Source organism: Dioscorea cayenensis, chromosome 8 (genome assembly GCF_009730915.1).
Source record: "Dioscorea cayenensis subsp. rotundata cultivar TDr96_F1 chromosome 8, TDr96_F1_v2_PseudoChromosome.rev07_lg8_w22 25.fasta, whole genome shotgun sequence".
NCBI classification, from domain to species: Eukaryota; Viridiplantae; Streptophyta; class Magnoliopsida; order Dioscoreales; family Dioscoreaceae; genus Dioscorea; species Dioscorea cayenensis.
In genome coordinates this window covers 3,612,502-3,635,674 of record NC_052478.1, presented here as the reverse complement: position 1 = coordinate 3,635,674, position 23,173 = coordinate 3,612,502, and the positions used below count along the sequence as shown (strand labels likewise).

Here is a 23,173-nt window from a genome sequence, read left to right as displayed (position 1 = left end):
GAACAATTAAATATAATAGATGCCTCATTATAACTTTGATCAATTTGTTCCTACAGTTTTTTTAAGAGTGTTTTAATGAAAAATTGTTTAAACTCTTTTATTAACAAAGTTTTTATTTCTAGTATAGAAACTACTCTTAATTACATGAATAAAAGAGTGAAATATATAACAACAACAAAGAACATGTATGATGTCAACGACCATTCTATCTATTAACACTGGATCACTTTCATAAGGTGTTCAATCCGTCGTAAAGTTAGGTTTGAATTCTATTTTACATAGATGAAAGGTGAAAGGCGTAAATGTTGTAGAGCTAATAAGCTCTTCGCATGTACCTATCTTTGACAGGAGGCTTGTCCACATTTGCTATTAAAAAAAAAAAATGCACGGTTCATTTTAAACAAAAGGTTGCTTCCATTGATGAAGTGGCCAATGTAAATCCTAAAATGCTGGTTTGGAGAAGCTGTTAGAAGAAAAAGGGGTCTGGCACAAATTGATGCTTGAGCTGGAGAAAATTCTTTAAACGGATATTCAATGAGCTTGGAGGATAAGTGAATGGGGGAACTAATTAATTGTCTCAGTGCTCTAGTTTACTTGTTAATTTGATGTCCTGCTGTACATCTAGTACACTATAATTCAAATCTTTGGTGAATTTGGTGAATTTAAAAATGAACAATTTGAACATTGCTTTGTGATTAGAACTGAAGTAATGTAGACCGAGTGCATTGAGAGCCTTGTCCTCGGTTTTATCATGATTAACTTTGGACCTTACTCTTGGAATAATTGTATTCTCTGAAGCTGATCACTGCCTCACGGTATGATTGGTTTGGTATCATGGCAAGGAAATAACTATACATGAATAACTGCTACTGTTTAGGATTAGTTTTTTTACAGACGTAATTAATGATCATCAAGTCCAGAATCAATTAATATTACAGAAGTTGAAATTTCATTAAAAATTCTTCCACAATATACAACAATATTATCGGAGAAAATATCATCTTTTTATTTCTCTTAAAATAAAATATATATACAAAAATTCATTGATGTATTCATATATATACATCCAATAAAGAATAACAATTTTCTAAACTTGTTCTATGTACTGATCAAATCTGCTGTACATTCTGAAATGTTGATTTTTTTAGACCATTCAGGAATCGTATTCTGCTCATCTGAAGGTAGCAACTGCTGCAATTCCTCACCGGAATAAGACTGAGAAAAACTCAATCATGTTGTCTATTGAGGAAAGAGAAATATCATCAATATAAGATTCATTCACTGCAGAAGCTTCAGCTGGTTCTGTGTTTGCTTGAGTTGTGATGATCGTGGGCTTGGACATGGGCAAGGACGGAGGAGTAGCTTGGCAATAAGAATCACAACCGGCCATCGTTCTATGATCCACTGTTAATGCTGCTGCTTCTTCTACATGGTCATAGCAACCTGTTGATGCTGCTGTTGCTGCTTCTTTTTCTGCATGATCATATCATTGCATCCAATATTATTTGTTGTGCTTCTTGTCTCTGGTACTACTGCTAGTTCATCAGCATTATTAATGTTGTTGTTGTTGTCGTCGTCGACTTTCATTAGATCAGCAACCCATGCTTCAAAGTCTTCCATATTAATGTTGTTGTTGCTATTGTCGTTAATTATATTATCATCCCATAGACTATCAGCCCATGCTACAAAACTTTCCATATTGTTGTTGTTGTTGTCGTCGTTAATTAGATCAGCAGCACATGCTTCACAACCTTCCATATTGTTGTTGTTGTTGTTAATTAGATTAGCAGCACATGCTTCACAGCCTTCCATATTGTTGTTGTTGTTAATTGGATTAGCAGCACATGCTTCACAGCCTTCCATATTGTTGTTGTTGTTGTTGTTAATTGGATTAGCAGCACACGCTTCAAAGCCTTCCATATTGTTGGCAGGCAATAACAAACACTTCTCCTGATCGCCTATTTGTGTTTTTCTTTTTTTTGGACACTGTCATGTTCATATGTGACTCGGCCGGTACCAAGACTTGATCACTTCTATTGTTGCTGATGCCGCTGTAGTTGTTAATTTCCTCTCCTCTGCCGGATTCTAGTATACAACAAAGCACCAACTCTGTAGCCTAATTAAAAACATGCATGCATTAATAATCACATTGTAAATCAACCATCATCTAGATATCTAAAAATCAATAATTAGTTACTCCTAATTACTTCATTGAATAAACATTAATGGAAGTGTATATATGTTTTGAATTATATAATTCAATATATAAATTGTGAATTAGAAGGCGTTAGTAAATTAATTAATGAATTAATAAATTATAAATCAATAATTAGTTACTCCTAATTACTTCATTGAATAAACATTAATAGAAGTGTATATATGTTTTGAATCATATATAATTCAATATATAAAATTAGAAGGCGTTAGTAAATTAATTAATGTATTAATAAATTATAAATCAATAATTAATTACTCCTAGCTAATTGCTTCATTAATATTTAGCTTCATTGAATAAATATTAATGAAAGTGTATATATGTTTTGAATAATATATAATTCAATATATATACACATAGTGAATCAGAAGGAGTTAATTAATTAATTAATTAATAAATTAGTAGATAGGTAACTAGTTGAGTTAATTAATTACCTGTGGATTTGAGTTGCGATAGAAAGAGTGATCAACCCTGTACTCATGCATAACCCATCTAGTTTTCTTCTTATTTGATCCATGCAAGTATGTCAAGGCTGTTGTGCTGCCTACATGCACACCGTTTCTATCATGTATCTTCTTGTTAGTGCCGTTCATATGCCAACACCCATCCCCGGCTTGACGTAACAACCTCATGCTCCTTGGACTTGATTTTTTGGCTCTTGTGAAGTAGTAGCTCTTGCCATCTTGAGAATATCTCGTGTTGTCTACATGAACATAATCAATCAATTTATCAATAATAATCAATGAAATTTCATGCTCTTATATAAGATATATTCACAATTAAACTTGATCCACCATGTATCATGATCAAGAACTCAAGAACATATATAATAATTATAATAATAACAACAACATCAATAATATAATCATTATTTTTACTTACTTGGCAGATTCCAAGGCTCCGTAGAATAGACATCATACTCTTCGATCATGTACGGAGGGAAAGGTTTTTGGAAAAGTTTATTCAAAAGATAGACCATCATCAAATCTTCATCACTTGGTCTAAAATAGAAACCGGGAATAATTGCACAAGCTCCTTCCATTGACGCCATGAATTGCACTTGATTACAATTAGTTTTCTCCTACTCCAAAAACTAAGAAATCAAGCAATTAATGAAACTCTCTAATAAAATAGCAACTTCTATTTATATATATATATATATATATAAGAAAATAGAATACAAATTAAAAAATATATATTTTTTAAATTTTGTGATTTAAAATTATAACAGATTTTTATATTAAATTTTAAAATAAATAAGATATATCATTTAAATTTTTTATAAAAATAGCATCTCTTTAGATATCTAGATATATAATTAAGCAAAAAGCGTACAAATTAAACAAATATTTAAAAATTTTAAATTTGTTTTTTGATATGATAGATCATTTACAATTTTAAAAATAGATAAGATAAATCATTTAAATTCCTACAAAATAGAAGCTTCTATTTAGATGGATAATTAGAAACAAAAAAGCTTACAAATTAAACAAACATTTACGATTTAAAATTTCTTTTTTTTAATAACTTGTTTTAAATTTTAGATTAGATAAGATAAATCATTGAAGTTCCTACAAAATAGAAGCTTCTATTTAGCTAGATAAAGGAAAATCATATAAGTAATAAAATATAAATTTTATTTTTAAATTCATAATTTTGATGAATTTTTTATATTAGCATTTTAATAAAAAATAACACAAATAATGAAAATTTATTTTATTTTATTTTATTTACAAATATAATGAAACGTTATAACAAAATAGAAACTTCGATCCAAATATTTTAGAAAAAAACCAACTTATAAAAAACTTTATAAAAAAACATCATACTAATATAAAACACAGATTTATTATTAAAAAAATTTGTTAATAACTATGCTTAAATAGTGCGTGGTGTATGGCTTTTTAGATTTTTTTTTTTTATGTTATCTCAGTTATCTCAGTTTTTGATAAAGTAGTTATCTCAGTTATCTCAGTTGTCCTAAATATTGATTAAATTCAATTCAAACTAATAAATCTACATATGAATTTAATTAAATAAAATAAAATAAATTGACTCTTTCTTCCATCTGTAATATGTATCCATATGTATTAACACAAACAAGATACTAAATTAACTTTCACAAACTCAAACTCAAAGTATACAGCGCTTGTATATATATATATATATAAACAGAACGAACATATATAACATAGAATATATTCTGTTAAAATAAATTTATGGAAGCTGACTTTTGGTGGCGGCCATTAATGATTGGGATCGCTTCTCATAAGGGAAACCATTGGCCATGGAATCATCAGCAGACCAGATGAAGATACCTGGGAGTTTACCCTGCTCCCTCAAAGTAGTGCACGCCCTAAAGAACCCATTCTGAGGAGACAAACCACCACTGCCATCAGTGGCCATGCTTGCCAAAATCTTACCACCTTTGTACTTCTCACTCTGCCTCTCATAATAGCCCAAAAACTGAGACACCGTAGTTCCAGCATCATAAGCATAGAACTGAAAGTTAACATAGTCTATGACATGTCCATATTTCCGCCACAACGCCTGGTAATGGCTTTGAACCTGATCATCATCGTAGGGTGCAATGGAAGCGAAGGATATGAGCCCGTTGGTCTTTAGAGTGGTCAGTAACCGGCCGATGCACTCGGCGAAGGTGTCAGGATCGGCGTCGAAGTGCTCGTAGTCGATGTCGATGCCGTCTAAGTTGTACTGTTGGATGATGTTGGTCAGAGAAGTGACTGCGTTGCTGACCCATGAGTCTACTGAAGATGGGTTGAAGTATGCGTAGTGGCCATCACCGACGCTATCTCCTCCCAAACTGAGAGCCACTTTGACGTTGTTGTGGTTTTGCTTGATGGAGATTACTTGGGAAGGGGTGAGGTTATCAGTGTCCCAAAAGATGTTGAAGTGGCCATTGGTAGGAGAAGGGGAGTTGGAGGTGGTTGTGTAGTCGATGGCGAAGGAGATGATGAAGTGGAAGTCCACATGTGGGTTTATGGGGACGTCGGAGAACTTGACACCGTTGAACTCAGCACCAATGTATTCTCTGAAGAGATCAGTTGAGTTTGGTGCTGCATCATGAAGTGATGATAAAACTGTTTTAAAAGAGGAGATTGATAAAAGACTAGTTATAATTTGGAGAAGGAGGAAGAGCTTGGCAATTAAGTTTGAGTAGGAAGCCATTGGATATATTATATGGAGATGAATTAATGAAAGAGAGAGAGCAACCAAGTATCTGAATTTATAGGTACTGTAAATACATATATATGAGGGTATTTTGATTCCGGCTGGCCGTGGAAGTTGGGTTACCATGTCAAAGATGGAAAAGCAAGCTAGCCTTTTGACTTAGAAGAGTGGCCACGCTGCCTTGTTAATGAAATATTATCTATTTTTTTATTTGGTGTGCCTGGGTTTGATATTAGAAATGGATGGAATGGATTTAAATAGTAATTTCATATTTGTTAAGATGTAATTACAAATAATGAGTTCAATTTAAAGGTTTTATATGTATAAAAATGTTTAATAGAAATTTTATGAAAAAAAAATTATTTTGAAACTTGATTTATCTAGTCTTTTAATTGGTTATTTATAAAATAATAATGAAAGAGAAAATAATTATATAGCTTGTTAAAGATAGAAATAGTGATCCTATAGATATTCCTTGGTTATGGAGGAATATAATTGTTAAAGATAGAAATAGTGATCTTAAGATTGGTTGTAATGTTTTGATATTCCTTGATTTGTTTGATATTTTTTTATTCTCAAGGTTTATAACTTTTATTTTCTAAGTCACGTCGTTCGCGGTCTATATTAACACATAACCTCGGTCTCTACGAGGTGTGAAGTTTTCACCGATTTATGAATTTATGTGATTTAGCTAACTCTAAATAATTAAGTCTAAGAATTTATTTTTTGTTATCATTATTATTGTACTCTATGTGTATTCTTATGACATGTTTATAACAAGCAAATTAAATATATTCAAATTAATAAATTTATTAAAAAGACATTTTTCGAATATATCTATGGATTTAAGTTTAAAGAATTATATAATAAAAAAATTATATATTTTTAAGGGAAAATTACTATTTACCCTTACACTGTTTAAAATTTCCCAAATAACCCCTGTAAGTTTTAAATACCCCAGACAGTCATTCCTTTATCATTTCACTTCCTTTTTACCCCTTGGAGGTCATTTGAACTGGGTCCATGTTGTGAAATTCCATCATTGCCCTTAAAAATGGGAAAAAATCCGCCCAATCACATCAAGTCTAACATTAATACATTTTTTTTAAAACAAACTTTGGAAGACTTTTTACCACGTCATGTCCATGTTTCCGTTTAAAATTATACAATTTTTTGTTTAAACAGAAATGTTTCCGTTTAAATTTATCAAGTTTCTGTTTAAAATGTTACGTCTCTGTTTAAATTTATCCAGTTTCTGTTTAAACAGAAATGATTTTAATAGATATTCGGATTCTACGAGCGTATCCGTTACACCTCAATGCCACCTGAAGGTTTAGTAGGCCTTCCTTACTCGTTAGATCAATTTAAAGTTTTATCATTGAATGTCGGACAACTTTTTGTATGCGTTAACCATTTAAATTACTCAGTTCACTACCACGAGTGCGTACATAATAGTAGATCTTGCAAAGAAATTGTCGCCAACTAAGCATAGAGGACAACTTATATTCGTTACATACGTTTGCCACAAACTATCGCATATTATTGTACATTTTGCTCGTTGTTCGTGAAAATTGTTTCCATAAATAAACACAAATTTAAATGAAACGATGATATTTAAATAGAAACATAGTTGTACAAGTTAATTATTGATTAATTATCCCAAATTCCGCTTAAAATTTATGTTTTTTCTCGGCTATCCTTATCATGTGCATGTTTTCTTTTAAAATTATATAGCTTGTTTAAACGGAAATGTTTCGCTTTAAATTTATCAGAGTTCATGTTTAAAAATGTTATGTCTCTGCTTAAATTTATCCAGCTTTCTATTTAAACGTAAAATGATTTTAATAGATATTCTGATTCTACTGAGCGCATCTGCTCCACCTCAAGCGCCACCGAAGGTATAGTAGACCTTCCTTACTCGTTAGATCAATTTAAAGTTTTTATCATTGAATGCTCTGACAATGTTTTTGTAGGCGCCTAACCATTTAAAAAACTCAGTTCACTACCACGAGTGCGGACATAATAGTAGATCTTGCAAAGAAATTGTCGTCAACTAATCAAATCAGAAATAAACCCACAGAATATCAAAACAAAAGGTAAACAGGACAACATCTTCAACGACGTCCACCTCGCCTCAATACCTTTAGGAGCAAACCAACTGAAATGCCAAGAGTTGAGCTCGGAGTTTTCGCTTCGACGATGGTCCAACCTATAGTAAGATGTCCCGAGCAACGACAACTTTGAAAAGGAAAAAGTTGAAGAGATGTAAGAGAAAAAGGAAAGCGAGATTAATAATGGTGTTCTCCCGGGGATTAACCAAGAAAAACTACTTCCTCTCAAGAGGAAAAATTATCATAAGAAAGGACTTTTATGGTCAAACCACGCCTCACTGGCCACAACTCCCACGCAGGATAATTTCATCAAAAAAATTCAAAACTAACTCCATTAAACGCTGAGGGTTTCAAATTCATCAGACGATTTTAAAAGGAGGTTTTTATAGATAATCAAATTTGGAGGACAATTTATACATATCGCAATTTTGAGAGTGTTTTTGCATTTCCACTATTTTTAAATGTCAACTCATTTAAAGTTATATTGGGATATTGAGACATTGCAATCACAAACGAATAAAAAATTAAAAATAATCTGAGATATAATTAACATAACGTATGAATTATGTAGAATGTGATGTATGCGATACATGATCGCATGCGGGAGTCCGAGTGAGTGGCTTTGGCTATAACACGATGTATTTATCCTTATAATTTTAAAAAACCAGAAATTTATATTCTAATTTAAATTATTTAAATTCACTTTAAAGCCCCGCACCTGAGGACGAAATTAGAGCCGTCCGTTTCAGTGAGGGCAAAATCAAATACGATTGACCAAATGGACGGCTCCGATTAATCAAACCCTAAACCCTAGTTCTCCCCCCTCCCACTTCTAGTGAAATATAAACCCTTTCTACTGTCGTTGTTCTCCTCATTCTCTTCCTTGGGGCTCTTGTCGCCGGCGGGCGGCCTCCATATCCTACGCCTGCTGCTCCACCTTCGCCCCGCCGACCTCGCAGCCTCCCTCAAGCCCGTCCTCTCGCTCGTCATCTCCCTTCCTTGGAGGATCCCCGCCCAGCTCTCCATCCGCTCCGTCAAGGCCGAGTCCAAGCCTTCTTCGACGCCGGCTCGGAAGTGAGAGTCCCGGGGCATCACGAAGCCTTGCCCTATATCTACTGAGCTTCAGGCGCTGCTGGGTGTTGAGGAGATTCCGAGTACCCAAGCTGTTAAACTGATCTGGGATTACATCAAGGAGAAGAACCTTCAGGTCCTCTTCCTTTCTCTATTGCTTTCATTCTTTTGTGCTTTTAGTTCTAATCTTTCTCTTTCGCTACAAGATCTGGTTTTGTTCTGTTTTTCGGTGATTTAGGATTGATTTGTTTGTTTTTCCTAGATTTAGTTTTGGGATTTGTAGTTCAATATCCCGAATCCAACCACTGGTTGCCAAAAGAAGCTCGAGATTGATGACGACCGGAAAATGTACGTGTGATTATGCATTTGATCTATGATTTTATGATTTTCAGGTGTTTGGTTTTTGTATATAATCAAGAGATGGTTTACAAGATGACGAAGTTATATAATGTAGATCTCTAGTTCCTGTCTTTGATTTAATTGGTGAAAATTTTTTCTGATGTTTCTTGTTTGAGACTTGGGATATTGATTCTAAATCTTTTCAGTGCATGCTGGCAGTGTTTGCTGTAGTTTGAGAGATTCTTGCTTTGATAATGGTGAACTTTTAGAGAAGATTAGCATATTAGGCATGCCTAATTTATATTAGGTATGTTTATTTAAATAACTAAATTTTTGACCCAAGTATGTATAAGCCAATGGGTATGGTTTATGACTATTGGGTTAGAATGATATATCTATAGATAATTAAGTTTAGAGGAAAATTTATGTTTTTCTATTTTTTAAGTTAATTATATGCAAACTATCTTTAATGTTTCTTGCATTTTGCATATTGTAGGAGATGAAGGAAGTCCTTGAATTTCCTTTGAAATGAAATCATCTTTGACAGGAAAATCATATGCAAACAACATATTAGGCTCAATTCGAGCCACGAGCCGAGCTCGAGCTCTCCTTTTTAGTCACAAGCTGAGCTTGAACACATGAAAGCTCGAATGCATCCCTAGTTTCATTGTGGTGGTTCATTGGTTTGCGTTGATTTGTTAATGAATTGTAGGAAAGACTAGTATTTTTGTGTATTCTTTCTTTGAAATTGTGGTTTGGTTTGTTGCTGATTAGTAGAGTTTTGATTCATTGGTGCTGATGGTTGTTTGATGTATTAGAGCTACTATTTGGATTTTGATTGGTTTTGATTATGAATGTTGGTTGTAGAGTTTTGATGAATTGATTGTTTGAAAGCTGATTTTAACAGGAAGGGAGAAGGATTTCTTTCTTGTGTTTTCTCTATTTAATTTGTTTGAAAATTATTCTGAATTTTGACTTGTTTGTTTGTGATCTTCATGCTTATAATATGAGAGTAGAGGTTTTTTAATTAGTTTGTTATATACTTTGTGGGTTTTTGTTTTTTTGTTTTTTAATTATTATGAATGCTAGGTTCACTTGTTTGTGATACTCAAATCGAAGTATATTCATTTGATTATGACAATTTCTTGTCAATTTCAGAACTGTGTTGTACCTGCTGATTATTTGGTACAATGAGGTTAGAGAAGTGTTGGTTTTGTTCCTCGACGGTCTATCCAGGGCATGGCATTCAATTTGTTCGCAATGATGCGAAGGTAGTGAATTCATGTCTTTTTGTTCAAATTGCGGATGAAAGTTGTGTTGTGGCCTAGTGGTTGAATTGATGAACACCGTGGTAGTCTTTATACATGCAATAACATGTGCAAGTCTCTGAACTGTTGGATGCTTTGAGGATTATTTATTCTTGTAGTTGGGAAATATGCAAATTTCGAATCTGATTACCATCTTTTGTTTATGCATGTCCTAATTGATTGGAAAGTTCAATTTGCAACTTAAATCTTTGTGGTGCGATAACACATAGTTTGTGATGGTTCCATTGTGATTTGCAGGCGTATTGGCACATACCTTAGCACTCTTGTTTGGATATGTTGTATTTTTGTCTGCTATGTTGTAGTGATTATTAGACACAATGGTTGCTTACTCTGGATCTTCCCATGGGGATGCCTATGAGCTTAGCCTATATCTATATATATGTTTCATTTCTTGATGGCGTAAACTTCAAGGGCTAAGCAGTTTGAGAAGTTCTTTTTAAGAAACAAAATATTATTACATTGCTTATGCTACTTTATTTTTTGGGTAATGCTTTTATACTTTTTCTTAACAGAATTGGCACCATTTTAACTATAGCATTCTTTGCAGATTTTCAGGTTTTGCAGATCTAAATGCCATAAGAACTTCAAAATGAAGAGAAATCCTCGCAAGGTCAAATGGACTAAGGCATATAGGAGATTGCATGGGAAGGATATGACACAGGTGAGAGAATTTTATGGAACATGTTTTATTTTCTTTACTCTTGTTAAAAAAAAAATATTGGCATATTGATTTAAGATTGTCGACAATCATCATTATATTACTGTGATCTTTCATGAAGGACTCAACCTTCGAGTTTGAAAGAAAGCGCAATAGGCCTGAGAGGTATGATAGGAATGTTACAGAGAACACCCTGAAGGCCATTAAGAAGATTGACAAGGTTAGAGTTGCAAGAGAGGCCAGGCATCATGCTATGAGGTTGGTTTCTTTTTCACTGGTTGCATAGTAAGATTTACCCTTTTACGCATAAAGCATGCCAATGCTTCTCTGTTGTCGTTTCATCATCAATGTATTTGAAAATTTTTACAGGATGAAGGGTAAGAAAGCCATTGAGCAGAAGGCAGCAGCAAAGGAGTTGGAACAGAGCATTCATATGGTCAAGGCACCTATTGCCCTTCAACAAGAGCCATCTCTCACCCTTCCAAAGGTCAAGGTCAAAGTTTCTCAATCACAAGCAGAGGATAATATGCAAGAATGATGGGAGCATTCTGAGTTTTCCATCACAACTTTATCTCACTGAATGCAGTCATTTCATTGTCTTTCTGTGGTCTCTTTTTGACAGTGTGCCGCCTTTGTTTGTTTTACCACCTTTTGCATTGCAAATGCTTCTCACAGTTGTATTTTTGACATCTCGAAAAACTGGATGTTTAAAGCCATTAAAGATTTCTTGGACAAGGTTGGTGTGATTTAGGGCCTGTTTGGATGCATAGTAATTTTTTCTGTAGGAATTTTATTCCATAGGATTCAGAAATGATTTCTATGGATTTACTACAGAGAAAATTCCTATGACAAAGTGTTTGGATGCTGCGCAGGAATTTTTCCATAGGAATTTTTAATTTTGAAATTGAAACTAGCCGTTGGAGTTTTTGAAAATGAAACTAGACGTTGAAATTTTTGAAAAAAACTAGCTGCATCAATTTCTCTCTATTTAAAAGCTAACACTTTTAGGGCAGATTCTAGAAACTTATCTCTCTCGACTTTTAAATTTTTACTGCCCTCAAAGTCTTTTTGTTTCAATATGGATCCTGGATCAATGGAGAAAGATTAATGAAGATGATGATGAATTTGATTCACCATTTTACCAAGTTTATTTCCCGTAGTTCGTAAACTAGGCCTTGTCATACATCAATGTTAACAGTGATCGATATGTTCAAAAATTCTCAAGGTCATGAGGCACGTTGTAAGCGTGAATTTCGTATGGAGCCTCGTATATTTCAAACACTATCTAATTGTTTAAGAGAAAGATCTCTTCTTCGAAACTCGAAAAGGGTTACAATCGAGGAACAACTAGCAATGTTTTTTTGTACACTCTTATGACAACGCTAGTAATCGTGGACGTCAAGAACGCTTTTCAACATTCCGTAAGCGTTAGCACGTTATTTTAAAAAAAGTGCTGAAGTTTATTATCGCTTTCATGACTCACATATATGAATTGCCACCAACAACTACATCACCAATTATCCAGAATAATAGACATTTTTTTCCATATTTCAAGGTTAGAATTCTTTATACTGTCATTTTATTTATTATTATGTTTTTTTATATATTCTCTTAACAAATATTATGGGTTTTTTTTATTTTAGGATTGTATTGGTGCTATTGATGGAACACATGTTCCAATCACTATTTTTTTGGCCTTCCATGATCCTTACAGAAATAGAAAACAAACATTATCCCAGAATGTCATGATCGCGTGCGATTTTAACCTACGTTTTGTATATGTTCGGGCTGGTTGGGAAGGATCTGCTTCTGATGCTAGAGTACTTCAGCATTCAATTGATCACGGATTCCATGTCCCCCCCAATAAATATTATCTGGTGGATGCAGGATATGCAAATACTCCAAAATTTATTGCTCCATACCGGGGTGTGCGATATCACTTACAGGAGCAAGGACGGGCAGGATGTAGACCAAGTAATTACAAAGAACTATTTAATTTGCGTCATGCTTCATTGAGAAATCATGTTGAACGCATTATTGGAGTCTTGAAAATGAGATTTCCTATACTTAAAGTTGCAACCTTTCATCCAATAGATTCCCAAACTGATATAGTAGTTTCCGCATGTGTGTTGCATAATTTCATACGTATACACAATGGCACGGATGAAATCGAAGAAATCAATAATGGAGCTGACGAAGTTACCGTCCCAAATGGAGATGATACATATCAAAATGATGTCAACGTACTGAACTCTGATCGTATTGCAGGTGCTCGCAAAAGAGATGAAATAGCGATGCAAATGTGGAATGATTATTGTAACTATCGTAGAAATGTAATTTAATTGATGTGTAAGTTTCTCTATGTTGTTTTATTTTGGGGCTACAATTATCAATATGTAACTTTATCAATGTTATCTTATTTATAAAATCCACTTTTCTTGTTATTAAGTAATAGACTATCCACAAATATTTCAAAACCCGCCAAAGCAAAATAAACAAGTATATCTCAAACAAATAAATACATCTTATAAATATAATGTCTTACATAAAAACATTCAAGTCATTTCAACATAACGTCTTACATAAACCAAAACGGTTTACATGTAACTAAATATAAAAAAACATAGAACATCACATTGTTTTTAATTAATCATTTGCCTAAGCCACAACGGGGCTTTCCTTTTCTTCATTGATGAGACTCAAGAAGATTTCACGATTGTCCTTATCTTTAAAACAATGTTGTAATTTTAACAAAATCTTCATCTGGAAATTGATCACACAATACATTAAATGCCGCCATGCATTCTCCTATGGTGTATTTCTCCTCTACCCGGTTCATTTTCATAGCATCAATAAATCTGTCCGTCTCAACTCGACGCATATCTATATATTGTTCTAAGAATGACTCTTGAACATCGCTTTCGCTCCTTTTTCCTTCTTTGTACTTCATCTCCTACCCTTTGTCGACTTGCACTACATGAGTTTTGGGGTTGTGAAATATTTGGTTGATCTGCATGGAGGCTCCACTTGTGTAAAAATCGGGATCCTCTGCTCTCTATTTCGGTGTAGACAATGATTGATGTGATCATTTGGAGCCGGAATGCTTGGAGATGGAGTGTCCATTGATACATTTGCATAATAATCTACATCACGAGAGCCGCCTTCCTTCTCGGATATCTCCTTGTGTAATAAATGTACAAATTATTAGAAAAATATATGAACAAATCTTTTAAAACAAAGATTAGTAAACAACACATTTTTACCCTCATAAATCTCTGCAGTCAGGTGAAATATGGAAAGGGTTTTTGGTGCCATCTTCGAGCTTCTTTATTTCTCTCGCATGTTTTGATGAAAAATGATTAAGATAAATCATTGCATAAAAGTTTGTAAATTATGCGATAAAAAATATATACCTCAAGTAGTGGTGCCTCAAACTTCTTCAAAGTGGCTTCTACCATATTTTTCATAATCCCATCCAAAGCCACTTAATTCAAGAAACCCCTTTAGAAGCTTGTAAATTTTTAGCTCTTGTTCTAATGCTTTTAACTTGTACAACGAAAGTGCATTTTAAATTAGGGAATTTCGTTACCATGTCACGTAAATATTCTATTCCATGCTTCTTTAGTCCATCCATTTTGTGAGCGGTACGCTGGAACATTATAATCACACAACAATTTCACTAGATGAGCCCTATGATTTTCATTCCATTTTGGCCCTTTGTGTCGGTCTTCTCTTGAGTTGTCATCTATGCAACCAAAAAAATTCTATCAATTCTGGAATATCAAACAATTCAACAAAATTATTATTTGACCCACTAAAATTCTATCAATTTTGAAAAATACCAAACAATGTTGCCCAAAGAACTTGAGCTACTGAATTATAACTTCAAGTTTACATAAACAAATTCACTATATAAGAACCAAAGAGAAACAAGATGTCATGCAACAGTTTGTTAATTAGCAAGTGTTACTGCTGAGGTATGGCAGCCTTTCAATCCTATTCTTTCCACGAAGATTGGCACCCTCATGGATTTTCCCCCTATAGCATTAATATCTGGTCTAGAGAAATTCCCTGGTTGATATCTAACTAGAAACAAGTTACCTGAAAAGTGAAATTTCAGTTGGTGACTCTGATTTCCAACAAGTTTGTAGGTGTGGATGAACACTTGATTGACAGGATTCTTGATCCCAAGTATCTTGATCGTGAGGAATCGGTCTTCCGTAAATCTTCAAAGCATACTTAGAAGCTCAGGAAGTTCGGCAAAAGCCTAGGGTTGGTGAAGCAGGAGGGGCCTACAACAATGGCAGAAACCTTGTAACAAATTCATTTGTTTTCAGCTTTTGGTGAGACAATGCCATATATATCAATATAGTTTCAAAGTCAAGTAATAGAAAAACTAGTAATTTGCTCACATTTGTTTCGGCTTCAACACAGTAGGTATTTGGATCGACTTGGAATGGCTTCAAAAATATGACACAAAGACTTACTTTCGCAGACAAAAGCTTGATTGAGCGGAAACTATGGCCTACTCAACACAACCACCTTCAAACCAAATCTCGATTACTACAGTCTCTGGAACAATGTAAAGGAATAATCATATCAATAAAACGAAGATGACATATATACATCAATAATTCATTTCTTTTCATAATACGAGTGCTCTCTTGTGGCATCAATTGATGGGGCGAAATGTTCTAGAAACAAGCTTTAACAAAGACAAATAAAATCAAAGCATATGCTCACCTGTGAAAGAAGAAAAAAATGATAGATATCTTATTACGGAGATGTTTCTTTCATTACTATGTTGGTCTCCGAATGCCACCAGCGCTTCAAATGGAAAGATAAGTGCTACCTCAAGCCTTAGCAACTGGAAGAAAGAAAAACAAAGGGTAAAAAGATCTTGGATTCAATGTAACAATACATATTATCGGTTACTTACCCAAGCTCGGGATAACTTCAAGTGAGCTTCGGCATAGTCCAGTGAAGAAGGCATCCTCATCCTATGAACACACCAGTCAAAACAAAAATGTCAACCATGTCTATTATATTTGATAAATTAACACAATGAGGCCAATGATCTCGAAAAATTTTTTTCGACTAATCCTATACACCACTATGTATTTGTTTATCAAGCATGATTGTTCATTTTCAGTATGTTTTTAAAAGAAAAGAACATACCAAGTAACTTTCATGGTATTTCTTAAAAATGTCTTGACTTGAGTGGACAAATCAATGTGAGTACAAGAATGAGATTCTTAGATGTATAATTCACAAAGAGACCAGATGAGTGAATTTAATACTAAAGGATATACATACCATCTGCATATTTATCCACCAAGGGACGGAAAAGCAGGTCGATGAGAAGTGCCTTGTCGGAAGGAAGCTGAAGAAGGCCTTCTTTCTCTCCGCTCAGGAGCTCACTGCAAGTAAAACAAGCATCATAAGTATTAAACGTGAGTGAAATATAACAATCGCAATAGAAATAGTAATGAAACACTGATGCAAGTGATTTACGTGAAGTAGGAGTTGTCAAAGATAAGCGGGTTTGCGGATCCAAGGACCTTCAAAAACCGAACGCTCCTTGTGGCACCTTCCCTGAAGCATTTGCAAGCATCAAACGTAATTAGATAAGGTTTTTATAAACTTGTGTAGGACTATCCATCTCCAAATCCAGCAGCGCCTAGCCCTGGCGACGGGCAATCTAGGGTGTCACGTGCGATAACGCTCGATGAAGCCAAAGACGGCCCGGCGGAGTAGGGATCGGGTGTGGGATCCGGCGGAGTGGGGGGTTGGGACGGGGAGGTGAAAAAGGGGAGATGAGGGAGAGAAGAAGAGTGGTGATGAGATCCACAGTAAGCGATGAGGTCGAGGAGCCATGGGGCGGCGGGCAGTCGTGGTTGTGATCGTGGCGAGGTCGTTTCTTCACCGGGAGGGATGGTGGCGGTCGAGAGGTTGTGGCGGCGGCTCGTCGATCCAAATGAAAGCCCTTCACACTCGTTCACAACGGCCACACGAAAAACAAAGGAAAAAAAAAATTGGGTTCCACCACTTTGTAAAATTCCTATGGAATCATGTGATTTCATAGGAATTTTAAACTGTAAAAAGAATACCCAAACACCAATTCCTATGATTTCCTATGTAATATTAAATTTCATAGGAATGGTGGCCATTGCTATGGAATTTAATGGTAGCCAAACAGGGTCTTATACCTGGCTTGTTCTTTCCTGATCTGTCTCATCAACAAAGCTTAAACATCTATGTGATTCATGGAGTTTTACATGTTTGATTTTACCATCATCGACCAAACTTAAACATCTACGCGATTGATGGAGTTTGACATGTTTGATTTTACCATCATCGACCAAACTTAAACATCTATGCGATTGAGGGAGTTTTTCATGTTTGTTTTTACTGTAATTGACCAAACTTAAAATTCTATGTTATTCAAGTTGCGATGTTTACTGTCCACTCAATTGTTGCTGCTATTATTGTCTTTTTGATTGAGTTGTTCATGTTTGATATTACTCAGGTTCAGAATAATTAACAAAAGAATACATTGTAGGTTTTAACAATATTTACATACTTACTAATAACTATAAAATAAAGTAGAAAATATATTATTATTTAAATTTAAATGTAAAACTATATTATATCTATAAGACAAGTGTTTATACATGCTGCTACATTGAATCAGTCATAATTGAAGAACAAATTTTGAAATTCAAAATGAATGATGGTTAAAATTAAGGATTTTTTTTACATCTCTAATTGTTGTAGCTATATATGAGTTTATAGATTAAGCTATACTGAATAAGACCTAACGCTCTAATTTATGGTTAAATTGAGTTGATTGTTATTTTATTTCAAAGTTGAGTTCAATATCTATTTTTTTATGAAAAATAAATTTTAAAATTTCAAATGAATGAAAGTTAGCAATCTAGTTTTTGTCGTGGGTCTGATTATTGATTCATAAAATTCTAATATATATTTACATTAATCGCCTCAGGCATGAAGGAAAACAATTAAGTGATCATTTCTCCAAAATTGAAGGTGAAAAGTTAAAAGTCGCAAAAGCATCACAGTTGTGCATTTTAAAAACTTTTAAATTAAGATAACATGATACATATTCTATTTAGAATAGAATATAGCCTGATTGATCCTCAAGAATTAATAGATTGTTGATCAATAAGTAAAAATGATTTATCCTTTGATTAATCCCTAAGGATCCCAATCATAATAGAGCAGGTTTTTATGAATGTTTGTTCCACATTTGATGGACTTTTGTTTATTTTATATCCATAGCTTTTTCTTTACACACTGAGGTAGCGTTTGGATGGCGGAACACAACTAGAAATGTGAATGAAAACTTTAGAGAAGGGAAAATGAATGAAAACTTTAGGGAGAAGGCTAGGAATGAAAACTTTGTTTGGTTGGAGGGAAAATTTATTGAGAATGTAAAAAGTTAGAAGAGAATATATGAGAAAATTACCATTATACCCTTAATCTAAAAATAATATTTATATATGACATATTGGTTTATTTTTAGTATTTAAATTAACTATAGGCATTGTAGTTATGCATTAAATTATGTAATTATTATTCAATCTAATTATTCTTACATGATTCATTTAATAATAATTTTTGTAGTTAAATAATAGATAATTAATTGATTTCTTAATTTATAAATATTTTAAATATCATTATTAATTTTAATTATTTAAATAAAATTGATTAGTTTAATAATTATTGGAATTAATTATTTAATTAAATTAATAATTTTTAATAAAAATAAATTTGGGGAGGGGTAAAATGGGAATTTTCCATGAAAGGAATGGCCATTACCCTCCCAAGAGGGATTTTATTACCCTTCAAAGGGCAATTAATCCCCTCTCATAGATACCCAAATATGAGTATCTATCAAAATCAAGCAATAATTCCTCTCCATGGGGTAATCATTATTTGTAACCAAACACTACCTAAGTTTATTAAACTAATTTCAATAAATTTGGTTTAGCCACATTATCAAATAATAATAATAACTATTTATACTGTTTATAGTTGGAAAACTTGAAACACTTGGCCATCATCATCCAAACAAGTGATGTCATGGTACTGTATGTTTCTTTAGGAATTGATTGATTACGAATATAATTTTCAAGAATCAAAATTGACTAGGTAGCTTAAGTGTAAAAACAATACCATAACATAATTTCCACTCATGAGTGACAGGATAAAAAATTGGTTTTAAAATCTATGAGATCTGAAAGCCCATGCTGCACGATTTGAGCATAGTTTATTAACACAAATTTTTGATATACAGATTTGTGTAGTCCGATTGTTTTGCTAATCGTTTTGCTTTCTTCTTAAATATTTGGATGAGACGTACTATTTTGTTATAAAGATCTAACTATGATTTTGTACAAAATAAAAATAAAGTTTCATTATTTCTGTTTTTTTTTTAAATTAAAACATTAATATAAAAATTTTCCAAAATTATGAATTTGAAAATAAAATATATATTTTATTATTTATATGCTTTTCTTTATATATCTAAATAGAAGGTTCTATTTTGTAGAAATCTAAATGATTTAACTTATACATTTTAAAATTTTAAATGATAACAAATTTAAAAATTTTAAATATTTTTTTAATTTGTATGCTTTTTTGCTTAATTATATATCTAAATATCTAAATAGGAGCTCTATTTTGTAGAAATTCAAATGATTTATCTTCAAATAACGAATTTAAAATTTTTGCATATTTGTTTAATTTGTATGCTTTTTTTGCTTAATTATATATAGATATCTAACTAGAAGCTTCTATTTTGTAGAAATTTAAATGATTTATCTTATCAATTTTAAATTTGTAAATGATCTATCAAATAACAAATTTAAAATTTTTAAATATTTGTTTAATTTGTGCGATTTTTGCTTAATTATATATCTAGATTATCTAAATAGAAGCTTCTATTTTTTATAAAAATTAAAATGATTTATCATATCTATTTTAAAACTTTAATGTAAAAATATGTTAAAATTTAAAATTTCAAAATTTAAATATATTTTTTTTAATTTGTGCTTCTATTTTGTAGAAATTTAAACGATTTATCTTATCTATTTTAAATTTGTAAATGATCTATCATATCAAATAACAAATTTAAAATTTTTAAATATTTGTTTAATTTGTACGCTTTTTGCTTAATTATATATTTGGATATCTAAAGTGATGCTATTTTTATAAAAATTTAAATGACATATCTTATTTATTTTAAAATTTAATATAAAAATCTGTTATAATTTTAAATCACAAAATTTAAAAAAATGTATATTTTTTAATTTGTATTCTATTTTCTTATATATATATATATATATATATATATATAGAAGTTGCTATTTTATTAGAGAGTTTCATCAATTGCTTGATTTCTTAGTTTTTGGAGTTGAAGAAAACTAATTGTAATCAATTGCAATTCATGGCGTCAATTGAAGGAGCTTGTCCAATTATTCCCGGTTTCTATTTTAGACCAAGTGATGAAGATTTGATGATGGTCTATCTTTTGAATAAACTTTTTCAAAAACCTTTCCCTCCGTACATGATCGAGAGAGTATGATGTCTATTCTACGGACATGAATCTGCCTAAAGTAAGTAAAAATAATGATTATATTATTGATGTTGTTGTTATTATTATAATTATTATATATGTTCTTGAGTTCTTGATCATGATACATGGTGGATCAAGTTTAATTGTGAATATATCTTATATAAGAGCATGAAATTTCATTGATTATTATTGATAAATTGATTGATTGTATGTTCATGTAGACAACACGAGATATTCTCAAGATGGCAAGAGCTACTACTTCACAAGAGCCAAAAATCAAGTCAAGGAGCATGAGGTTGTTACGTCAAGCCGGAGGATGGGTGTTGGCATATGAGCGGCACTAACAAGAAGATACATGATAGAAGCGGGTGTGCATGTAGGCAGCACAACAGCGACCTATGACATGCCATGGATCAAATAAGGAAGAAAACTAGATGGGTCATGCATGAGTCTGAGGGTTGATCACTCTTTCTATCGTAACTCAAATCCACAGGTAATTAATTAACTCAACTAGTTACCTATCTACTAATTTATTAATTAATTAATTAATTAACTCCTTCTGATTCACTATGTATATATATATATATATATTGAATTATATATTATTCAAAACATATATACACTTTCATTAATATTTATTCAATGAAACTAAATATTAATGAAGCAATTAGCTAGGAGTAATTAATTATTGATTTATAATTTATTAATTCATTTATTAATTTACTAACGCCTTCTGATTCACAATTTATATATTGAATTATATATGATTCAAAACATATATACACTTCCATTAATGTTTATTCAATGAAGTATTTAGGAGTAATTAATTATTGATTTTTAGATATCTAGATGATGGTTGATTTACAATGTGATTATTAATGCATGCATGTTTTTAATTAGGCTACAGAGTTGGTGCTTTGTTGTATACAAGAATCTGGCAGAGGAGAGGAAATTAACAACTACAGCGGCATCAGCAACAATAGAAGTGATCAAGTCGTGGTACCGGCCGAGTCACAAATGAACATGACAGTGTCCAAAAAAAGAAAAACACAAATAGGCGATCAGGAGAAGTGTTTGTTATTGCCTGCCAACAATATGGAAGGCTGTGAAGCATGGGCCGCAAATCCAATTAACAACAACAACAACAATATGGAAGGCATTGAAGCATGTGCTGCTAATCCAATTAACAACAACAACAATATGGAAGGCTTTGAAGCAAGGGCTGCTAATCCAATTAACAACAACAACAATATGGAAGGCTTTGAAGCAAGGGCTGCTAATCAAATTAACGACGACAACAACAGCAACAACAATATGGAAGGCTTTGTAGCATGGGCTGATAATCTATGGACTGAAATTATAACTAACGACAACAGCAACAACAACATTAATGTGGAAGACTATGAAGCATGGGCTGCTGATCTAATGAAAGTGGATGACAACAACAATAACAACATTAATAATGCTGATGAACTAGCAGTAGTACCAGAGACAAGAAACACAACAAATAATATTGGATGCAATGATCATGCAGAAAAGGAAGCAGCAACAGCAGCATGAACAGGTTGCTATGATCATGTAGAAGAAGCAGCAGCATCAACAGTGGATCATAGAACGATGGCCGGTTCTGATTCTTATTGCCAAGCTACTCCTCCGTCCTTGCCCATGTCCAAGCCCACGACCAACGCAACTCAAGCAAATACAGAACCAGCTGAAGCTTCTGCAGTGAATGAATCTTATATTGATGATATTTCTCTTTCTTCAATAGACAACATGATTGAGTTTTTCTCGTCTTATTCCGGTGAGGAATTGCAGCAGTTGCCACCTTCAGATGAGCAGAATATGATTCCTGAATGGTCTAAAAAAATCAACATTTCATAATGTACAGCAGATTGATCAGTACATAGAACAAGTTTAGAAAATTGTTATTCTTTATTGGATGTATATATATATGAATACATCAATGAATTTTTGTAAATATATTTTATTTTAAGAGAAATAAAAAGATGATATTTTCTCCGATAATATTGTACTTGTATATTGTGCAAGAATTTTTAATGAAATTTCAACTTCTGTCATATTAATTGATTCTGGACTCGATGATCATTAATTACGTCTGTTAAAAAACTAATCCTAAACAGTAGCAGTTATTCATGTACAGTTATTTCCCAATCATACTGTGAGGCAGTGATCAGCTTCAGAGAATACAATTATTCCAAGATCAGTAAGCTCCAAAATTAATCATGATAAATCCGAGGACAAGGCTCTCAATGCACTCTGTCTACATTACTTCAGTTCTAATCACAAAGCAATGTTCAAATTGTTCATTTTTAAATTCACCAAATTCACCAAAGATTTGAATTATAGTGTACTAGTATGTACAGCAGGACATCAAATTAACAAGAAAACTAGAGCACTGAGACAATTAATTAGTTACCCCATTCAATCATCCTCCAAGCTCGTTGAATATCAGTTTACAGAATTTTCTCCAGCTCAAGCATCAATTTGTGCCAGACCAGACCCTTTTTCTTGTTACAGCTTCTCCAAACCAGCATTTTAGGATTTACATTGGCCACTTTATCAATTGAAGCTTATACTGAAGAAATCATGGGCACCCAACCAGCTTCAATTCTGTAGTTTCATTGCAGGTAGACAGAA

General features: G+C 32.8%; 5 protein-coding genes across 7 annotated transcripts; 3 read left to right on the top strand and 2 right to left on the bottom strand.

Moving 5' to 3' along the window:
* Positions 1–1,124: 1,124 nt before the first annotated feature.
* Positions 1,125–3,282, bottom strand: LOC120267863 (NAC transcription factor 29-like). The gene is made up of 3 exons (XM_039275538.1): positions 3,098–3,282; positions 2,650–2,918; positions 1,125–2,116 (listed from the first exon to the last, which is right to left on the bottom strand). Exons 1-3 carry the CDS (start codon positions 3,264–3,266, stop codon positions 1,907–1,909), a joined length of 648 nt encoding a protein of 215 aa, XP_039131472.1. The 5' UTR covers positions 3,267–3,282; the 3' UTR covers positions 1,125–1,906.
* A 994-nt stretch (positions 3,283–4,276) lies between these two features.
* Positions 4,277–5,429, bottom strand: LOC120267828 (chitinase 2-like). Its single transcript, XM_039275507.1, has one exon. It carries the CDS (start codon positions 5,402–5,404, stop codon positions 4,433–4,435), a length of 972 nt encoding a protein of 323 aa, XP_039131441.1. The 5' UTR covers positions 5,405–5,429; the 3' UTR covers positions 4,277–4,432.
* Positions 5,430–8,381: 2,952 nt separating this feature from the next.
* Positions 8,382–11,649, top strand: LOC120267879 (probable ribosome biogenesis protein RLP24). 3 transcript variants are annotated; one of them, XM_039275551.1, is made up of 6 exons: positions 8,382–8,725; positions 8,858–8,937; positions 10,087–10,199; positions 10,804–10,917; positions 11,036–11,172; positions 11,284–11,649. In XM_039275551.1, exons 3-6 carry the CDS (start codon positions 10,119–10,121, stop codon positions 11,450–11,452), a joined length of 501 nt encoding a protein of 166 aa, XP_039131485.1. In that variant the 5' UTR covers positions 8,382–8,725; positions 8,858–8,937; positions 10,087–10,118; the 3' UTR covers positions 11,453–11,649. The 3 variants fall into 3 exon arrangements, with proteins under 3 accessions (XP_039131485.1, XP_039131484.1, XP_039131487.1); XM_039275550.1 differs by having other exon boundaries at positions 8,852–8,937; XM_039275553.1 differs by lacking the exon at positions 8,858–8,937.
* A 1,010-nt stretch (positions 11,650–12,659) lies between these two features.
* On the top strand, positions 12,660–13,256 carry LOC120267155. The gene has a single exon (XM_039274858.1). The coding sequence runs from the start codon at positions 12,660–12,662 to the stop codon at positions 13,254–13,256; it is 597 nt and encodes a 198-aa protein (XP_039130792.1).
* Positions 13,257–20,983: 7,727 nt separating this feature from the next.
* On the top strand, positions 20,984–22,443 carry LOC120267883 (GATA zinc finger domain-containing protein 15-like). Its single transcript, XM_039275556.1, has 2 exons — positions 20,984–21,008; positions 21,416–22,443. Exon 2 carries the CDS (start codon positions 21,533–21,535, stop codon positions 22,073–22,075), a length of 543 nt encoding a protein of 180 aa, XP_039131490.1. The 5' UTR covers positions 20,984–21,008; positions 21,416–21,532; the 3' UTR covers positions 22,076–22,443.
* The last annotated feature ends 730 nt before the right edge of the window (positions 22,444–23,173 follow it).